The 8534-nt window shown below is 37.6% G+C and overlaps 1 protein-coding gene across 6 annotated transcripts; it reads left to right on the top strand.

The window, feature by feature from the left end:
* Positions 1 to 2751: 2751 nt before the first annotated feature.
* On the top strand, positions 2752 to 8296 carry LOC135581180 (UDP-glucuronate:xylan alpha-glucuronosyltransferase 1-like). 6 transcript variants are annotated; one of them, XM_065080685.1, is made up of 6 exons: positions 2752 to 3208; positions 3307 to 3363; positions 3492 to 3624; positions 5628 to 5837; positions 5996 to 6633; positions 7069 to 8296. In XM_065080685.1, exons 3-6 carry the CDS (start codon positions 3557 to 3559, stop codon positions 8082 to 8084), a joined length of 1932 nt encoding a protein of 643 aa, XP_064936757.1. In that variant the 5' UTR covers positions 2752 to 3208; positions 3307 to 3363; positions 3492 to 3556; the 3' UTR covers positions 8085 to 8296. The 6 variants fall into 6 exon arrangements, with proteins under 6 accessions (XP_064936757.1, XP_064936759.1, XP_064936760.1 ...); XM_065080687.1 differs by having other exon boundaries at positions 3307 to 3359; XM_065080688.1 differs by lacking the exon at positions 3307 to 3363 and having other exon boundaries at positions 2752 to 3038.
* Positions 8297 to 8534: the final 238 nt, after the last annotated feature.

Below are 8534 nucleotides of genomic sequence, written 5' to 3' on the forward strand. Positions count from 1 at the left end.
CATTATTATTATCATTCTATGAAGATATTTGAATTTGAGATCATGCAAATAGACATCTCAATGACTATAAAAGATTTATGATCTCAACTTTAATAATTAAAGTTTTATGATCTGTTATATTACCTAAACAAATAAAAACTAAAGAACTTATAAGCTTAAACAGATTATTATGACAAAGAGACCAAAGTACATAAGTAAATAATAATAATAATAATAATAATAATAATAATATATTTTAATCACACTATTCTAGATGATACCCACTTTTGAAAACCCAACCACTCATATCCAAATAGTACCACAATAAACAATCAACAGTACCTTAGAAATAAAAAAAAAGAAAAATGAGGCATGACTTAAAAACAAAGCTAAAAAAGAACATATTTACCTAACTAAATTTAATTTCTAACTCAAAACAAGTTTCTTAGCCATTGCTAATGGTCCACATGGTATATTACTCCTAACTCTTTCAGATCCATCTTCTCTGTCCTATTATCTTTATTCCACACCAAAAGGGACCACAGAGGAGATGAGATGATGATGATGATGATGATCCCACACCTTTAACACCCATTTATTTGCATTTATTCAAGAAATTGGTCAGACATTAGTAAGTGACATGATTCCAGCTTCATTTATGTGGTTGTTGTGCTCCATCTGAACCTTCATCAATGGTCATCTCCATGAAGGAAAAAAGATTGGAGATGTAACAGTGGGTGACAACAGTGAATACAGGTTGGACTGCAAGCAAGCAGGTCTTTGATGTGGGACTTCAACCTGATCTTTGACTGAAACTTTGCAGGGCTTGTCATGCGAGGCAGTGCCAGCAAACTCCACCTAATGGTCCAAAGAGGTGAGGTCATGTGAGGATCACACCCATGCATGCCAGTGGTACACTGACCTCAGTAAACAAGAGGATTTGCCACTATAGTTAGGGCAATTTTTTGGCCTGTCTGCATCTGCAGATGCTGCAGCCATGGAGTCATTTGCTGGACCAGTACATGAAGATCTGCCTCTTCATTGACAGAGAGACATGTAAGACCCATCATACTTTTTCCTTCCTCCAAACCTACCCATATGATCACTAACCATTGACAGAGAGACATATAAGACCCATCATACTTTCTCCTTCCTCCAAAACCTACCCATATGATCACTCACCATTGACAGAGAGACATATAAGACCCATCATACTCTCTCCTTCCTCCGAAACCTACCCATATGATCACTCACCATCGACAGAGAGACATATTAGACCCATCATACTTTCTCCTTCCTCCAAAACCTACCCATATGATCACTCACCATTGACAGAGAGACATATAAGACCCATCATACTCTCTCCTTCCTCCAAAACCTACCCATATGATCACTCACCATTGACAGAGAGACATATAAGACCCATCATACTCTCTCCTTCCTCCAAAACCTACCCATATGATCACTCTCCATTGATAGAGAGACACATAAGACCCATCATACTTTCTCCTTCCACAAACACCTGCCCATATGATCATATGACATGTGAAGCTAATAAAGATTAAACTATTAGAAAGGACTTTATTTGTATCAAACTTTAATGTTTCCTCTCACAATTATGATACAAACTTGATTCCAAATGCATGATGCAATCAAAATAGACAATTTAAGTATATAATAAATACATGTCAATTTGGAAAAAAAAATATTATACAAATACTAGTTAGAAATTAGATGAAATAGAAAGAGATAGATACATGACTTTGAACTCACAGCATGTTTTGACATCAAGATGAAGAATTCATATTATATAATCATTAACTTGAAAAGTTTAAACTATCAATTTTGTTAACATCAATACTCAAGTTTTACTTGGTGATTTTTTTCACTGTTGATCATAAAGCACCTTTTTTTCTTTTTAGTTTTGTAGTAGAGAAAAGAGACATTTCTTTTCCTAAATGCTAATTCTAGTTAAAAAAAAAAGTGAGAATTGATGGAAAACCAATAAAAAAAAGGTGAGAATTGGCACTTCAAAAAGTGTGATTTTGATAGAATACCAAAAAAGGTCTTTCTGTGATTTACAAAAAAAAAAAATTCTTCCAACAAAGGATGATATTTTATTATTTATAATTGTATACTAAAAAGGATGATTGTTCGAAAATATATCCTCTTTTTAAGTTTTTCCTTGGATGATAACATCATTTTTATTCATAAAACACTGTATAGTATTTTTAAATATTATATAGTTTTTATTTCAAAAATAATATGACATCAAAAATACTATATAGTGTTTTTAAAATAAAATATTTTATAATACTTAAAAAAATACTATACAGTCTTTTACGGATAAAAATTAATCCACAAAATACTATAAATAGTTTATTAAAAAAATAAATTTAGGCAAAAAAAAGATATATTTTTAAAAATACTAAAATAGGGAATGATTGTTTTAAATTTTGTTTAAAAAATAGTATAATTCGGAAAATAAAAAAAAAATAAAAAAGGGGTAAAATTCCCCCACCCTCCCCCCTAAAAGAGGACATTAGCATTTTACCCAACACAACATCCCATCACAACCCTTCCTCGAGCACAAGCTTTGTCTGAGACTTCCCACACCCCCTTCACCCACTCCCCAACACACACAGACACACCCATCCTTCTCGACGACACACCAACCTGTCACGCTTTTCTCACATCAACATCATCTCAATTGCTTACTTCGTCCTCCATGTCCAGTGTCTCCTCCTCTTTTGCTAAAGAAAAAGAAAAAGAAAAAGAAAGCAAAAAAAAAAGATGAAATTTTTGGGACATTTTAAATGCTTTGGGTCGCCGTCTTGCAATGCGAAGCAACATTGGTCATCATTCCGTGCTTTATTCCAGTAATTAATCCTCTTTCCCATTATAAAAATCGTTCCTTTTGGATAATCTCTCCCTCCCTTGTTCTTGGCCTTGGCTTCAGGTGTTCGATGCTACATCCTTCCTGCCACCTGGATAACAGTGGGAATCAACTTTTGATCATTTTCCATGCGTTATTCCGGTGTTTAATCCTCTTTTCCCTGGTAAAAATCCTTCCTTTTGTGCCAAGTCCATCCATCCCTCCGTTGTTCTTTGCCTCTGCCCGGCTTGAGGTGCCACTACTTGGATTCTCTTCCCTGCCCTCCTGTGTTTACAGCCTCCTGGTTTCGCTCCCAGTTGCTTTGTCGTGTTTGCCATCTCTGTCCGTCAATTGGTTGGTGGCCTCCTTCCTTCGTTGTTATCCTTTCCTTTCTGCCTCGCTCTTGGCCATTTCTTCAAGCATTGTTCTGCTCACGCCTGCTCTTTTCGTAGGGTGATCTTGCTTTAAAGGACGCATCGTCTTTTGACGGCCGCCTTTCTTGGCAGTGGGTAATTCCACTTTGTTGGATTGGTTCTTTTTCGCCAAGATTTGGATTTTCGATTTCGGGGGGAGTGGAAGCGTCGATGGCGGCCGTAAAGATTTGATTTTTTTATTTCGCTCTTGTGTGTGCTCCCAGATAGGATTGGATTCTTGGGTTGGTCGAGAGCAGATGATGCCATTGCTTGCGGTTGCCGGATAGAGATGCGAGGGGTTGTGGGCGCTGCCGGTGGCGGCCACGTCGAGGCCAGGCATCGATCCGTCGGGAGTCCGTGAGTGTCTCTGTTCTTGAAACTTCTTACAATTATCTCACATGAATTCCGTGTCCAGCTGTTCATCTGTTCTTCCCTCTTCTTCCATTTTTCTAGTGATGATTAGCTAAAGATGTATTGATGTCTCAAAAAAAAAAAGTGTCCAGGATACCATTCTGACGGCTTTTCTGTTATAGGATAGAAATTGGAGCTCAAATACCATTCAAGAACTAAAAGTGACCATGACGATGAATGCACGGTATTTATGAATCTTTGTTTGTCATAGTTCCTTGGTAGAAACTTCACAGCTCCTATCCAGAGCTCTCGGATTTGTCCAATTAATCAGAACAAAGGTTGGAGCCGAAGGTTCTGAAGCAAGAAGTCTTATCTATGTCTCAATCATATCTTCCATAAATTAATACCATATGGTGTTTGAAACCTGTTCTTAGGCTGCTTTTCTAGTTGCTAAGTCATTATCTTTTTGATGTGGGTCTTGCAGATCTCTAGCCTCACATGTTTTCTAGTTTCCTAGCATCATTGCCTATTACCGGATCTAGATTCCCTTTCTTAGCTGCTGAAGACAACCCTATAGTTCAAGTTAATAGCAGACTTTTGGAGGCCGATCGAGTCGTGTTATCGATGGGAATCTTGCTAATGTTTTTCTGATTAGGCAATCTGGAGTGAATTATATAGTCTTATTAACTAAGAGGGTTCCAAATAGATCAACTAAAATAGCAACTATTAATGCATCTTTGGCTTACTGTTTCTTGCCTCCTATACTTTTCTGACATAGATTGATTTTTTTCTGTTTCCAATTCTGGAATAATTTCAAGAGAGACTTTAGATAGCAGGAATGAACTGCCTAAAAGTTGAAAGTCCCTACTAGAACATCAAATCAACTAAAAAGATTCATCTTCATCAAACTTATAATAATCTGGCTGTAACTGCATCCAACCTAGTTAATGGTTGAAGCTAGCCCTCCACAATCCAAGTTGAGAGCACACTTTTGAAATCCTATGAGTCTCTTTATGATAAGGAATCTACATAATGTTTGCTGATAGGCAAAACTGAGTTTAATTTTATAGTCCTAGACAACTGAGGGCACACTTAGTATCTTCTCAAAAGAAAAATAGAAAAGGTGCTGACTTATATCTTTCAGCCTAATGTTGTTGCCTCCTAAATTTTTTTCACATCAGATCTAATTTTGTTATCATCATTTCTGGGATAATTTGGCTCAAGACCTGGATGGGAGGAACATATATGTGGATAAGATGTGGAACTAATAAGATGTTATAGAATATCAAGTCGTAAAAATATATTACTCATCCTCAAACTGATCATATTTAGATGTTTGCATGACAGAACACAGCATTGTACTTACGAGTCTGAAAACTATCACCTTAGCGTTGCAAGTGTTGATCTCTTTGGTCTATTGCCTCCTCCTCATCAAGTCATTTACTAAACAGCAAATTTAGTGCTTTCTGAAACTTCTTTCTTAGTCTCAGCAGTTCCATTTGGAAAGGTACTCTCCATATTTTGGATGATTTAAAAGCAATTAAGTTTTAGAAAGCAGCATCTTACATAAAGTTGATGTTGACCTTGTGTCTGTGGCTTTGATTGAGCGTACCTCTTGCAATGAACTTCTGAAAGTGGGACAATATTATCATTGCAGTTAGAAAAGAGTAATCAGTAAGTCTCCCTAGTGGCTGAAACTATGAACAATGATGGGAACTTGCAGAGTAGGAAAGCTATGTCATCATGACAAACTACACCCTTTATCAACAGACATGATATTGGTATTGGAGACCTACATTTGACATGGACGGTACCAGATTTTAGCTTCTGTTAACAAAGTTGAGTAACATTTCTTCTTATCGTATCATACATGCTTTGCTGGTGTCTCCAGCTTCTCTAATTTCATGTCTTCTAATTCTATATTGAACAATTAGTTTTTTTAATCTTACCTAATTTAGTATCTGATTTATTGTTCTGATTTATCCATGTGGTCTTCCATCCTGATTTAGTGTTTACGGAAACAAAAGAAGGTCCCACAAGAGCAGTGACTTCAAACAAGCTGACAGGCCATTCAACAATCTTTTTACAGAGAGGAGTTCAGCCTGGAAGATATATTCTTTGAAACTTGTCTTGATAATCATTGTCTGTGGCACCTTTTTAACTCTTCTCCACCCTCCAGCAGCTTATCATAATGAGCATTCCTTGCATGCTGGTTCTAGGTAAGTGCCTTCTGCCACTCTTCCTTTTCTTGCTGGATTTTAATCATTAGACATGCCTGATGCTTATTTTTAAGAACTGATGAACATGGTCCATTTGCTTTAAGTATGATTTGCTGGAATCTAACATATTCCTGTCAAATCTGCCACTGCTGATCCAGGTTTATGGATGTTGGACGGATTTGGGACAAATCCAAACCTGATTCGCGATATTTGTCGAATTCAAATGTTGATTGGGCTCAAATTTCAAAATGTGCGGAAGCGATGGACTCCAGTAAAGGAAATATGAAGATTGGCTTACTGAATTTTAACATTTCTGAGATCAACCATTGGCACCAGCTCTTACCAAACGCAGGATTTTCTGTCATACAACTTGATTATGCAGATAGTAATATTACTTGGGATGTACTGTATCCTGAATGGATTGACGAGGAAGAAGAATCCGAGGTCCCCTCTTGTCCAAAACTTCCTGAACCGAAGTTCTCTAAAGGTTTCCGTTTTGACCTCATCGCCGTCAAGCTTCCTTGCAGTAGCTCAGCCAGCTGGTCAAGAGATGTTGCTCGGTTGCATTTGCAGCTTACAGCTGCTAAGGTTGCTGCAGTTTCTTCAGGAGATCAGTACCCTGTGCATGTGCTTTTTGTGACCAGCTGTTTTCCAATCCCAAACCTATTTACATGCAAGAACCTCGTCATGCGAGAGGGAGATATGTGGTTATACAAACCAGACCTGCAACTGTTAAAGGAGAAGTTACAGCTTCCTGTTGGATCATGTGAGCTCGCACTCCCACTTGAAGCAAAAGGTCAGTATTTTATTTCTTTTCTTTGGATTGCTCTTTGGTAAGAAATTGAAATTTTAGGACTTTAACTTGAAAGGCTCATTAATAAGACTCATTTTTACTGAATCAAGTTGTCTAATTTGAAAAAGAAACTCATTTGAATGTGCTCATGCGCTTTCAATATTCTTTGCTCGAGTATAAGAACTAATTCTTTGTCAGTTTTCTTAGCATTTGTTTTCTCCAAACTAGAAAACTAGAATCATTTTCTAACTGTTCACGCTGGAAGCTATTCTCAGCAACAATAAAAAATTGAATATCTAAGAAGGATCAGCATAGAAGATTAGGCATCTGTTACATGTAAACTGAACCATTGGCATCTGCTACTTATAAAATTCTTTAACATCTATCCTAACTTAGGTTTTTTTAGATATATTCACCTTTGACTCTTTGCAATAACAGAACGGCCGTTTTCCTATACTCCTCACCGAGAAGCATATGCCACCATTCTCCACTCTGCCAATGTTTATGTATGTGGTGCTATTGCTGCAGCCCAAAGTATCCGTTTAGCAGGATCAAAGAGAGACCTAGTTATACTTGTTGATGAAACAGTCAGTGATCACCACAGAAGCGGTCTTGAAGCTGCAGGATGGAAGATAAAAACAATCACCAGGATCCGAAATCCTAAGGCCGAGCATGATGCTTACAATGAGTGGAATTACAGCAAATTCAGGCTCTGGCAGCTCACAGAGTATGACAAGGTCATATTTATCGATGCTGACCTTCTTGTCCTAAGAAACATCGATTTCTTGTTCACTATGCCTGAAATCACTGCAACAGGGAACAATGTAACATTTTTCAACTCTGGTGTAATGGTTATTGAGCCTTCAAACTGCACATTTCAGTTGTTAATGGATCATATCAATGAGATAGAGTCCTACAATGGTGGGGATCAGGGTTACTTGAATGAAGTCTTTACATGGTGGCACCGTATACCAAGGCGCATGAACTTCTTGAAGCATTATTGGATTGGTGATGAGAAGGAGATTAAAGAGATGAAGACTCATTTGTTTGGTGCTGATCCGCCAGTTCTTTATGTTCTCCACTATTTGGGTCTAAAGCCATGGCTGTGTTTCCGGGACTATGATTGCAATTGGAATGTGGACATAATGCAGGAATTCGCAAGTGATGTGGCACACACAACATGGTGGAAAGTGCACGATGTGATGCCGAAACACTTGCAGAGCTTCTGTCTTCTGAGAACAAAGCAAAAAGCTGCCTTGGAGTGGGATCGGAGGCAGGCGAAGAAGGCAAATTATTCCGACGGCCATTGGAGAAGAAAAATAACTGACCCTCGTCTGAAAAAGTGTTTCGAAGATTTTTGTTACTGGCAGAGCATGTTGTGGCATTGGGGTGATCCCAACTGGTCAGATGAGAACTTGACATCCAACTCCCTTGCAAAACTACCCAGTTTATAGTCTCTTCCCTTGTTCTTGCTTTCACTATCTTGCTGAATTATTTCTCCATAGGTAACTAGGTATTTAGGTAGGCTGTTACCTCCAGAGTTCGACGAGATGATACCCACAAATATTTTACATAAATTAGAGTATAAATAAGGACATGCTGTTTTTTGTTTTCCCTTGATTTCATGTTTATTGGCAAGTTCAATAAAAACATTAGATTTCATTTCTGGATTGTTCATCTGGTGTGGATAGAATAGATAATGTTGCTTTGGTTTCTCTTCACTTTAATGTTGCTTTGGTCGACTTGTCACAAAATTTCTTGCTCGACAACTTAGAGCATTTTTGTCGTACCAAAAATACACTAAATAAAATTTGATGGCCAAACTACAAATGATGTGTCTGTTTTTTTGCAACGACTAAAACTGGAGAGTTTAATCACCTTTGAAAGGAAAAGACTCAAGCTTG

The sequence above is a fragment of the Musa acuminata genome, chromosome BXJ1-8, assembly GCF_036884655.1.
Source record: "Musa acuminata AAA Group cultivar baxijiao chromosome BXJ1-8, Cavendish_Baxijiao_AAA, whole genome shotgun sequence".
In the NCBI taxonomy this organism is placed as follows: domain Eukaryota; kingdom Viridiplantae; phylum Streptophyta; class Magnoliopsida; order Zingiberales; family Musaceae; genus Musa; species Musa acuminata.

Excerpts from the sequence above, each read along its gene's own strand:
- LOC135581180 (XM_065080685.1), top strand. The coding sequence starts at position 3,557 with ATGCGAGGGGTTGTGGGCGCTGCCGGTGGCGGCCACGTCGAGGCCAGG. Across the intron at positions 5,838-5,995 it reads TCCTTGCATGCTGGTTCTAG|GTTTATGGATGTTGGACGGA; the intron begins GTAAGTGCCTTC and ends CTGCTGATCCAG. Across the intron at positions 6,634-7,068 it reads ACTCCCACTTGAAGCAAAAG|AACGGCCGTTTTCCTATACT; the intron begins GTCAGTATTTTA and ends TTGCAATAACAG.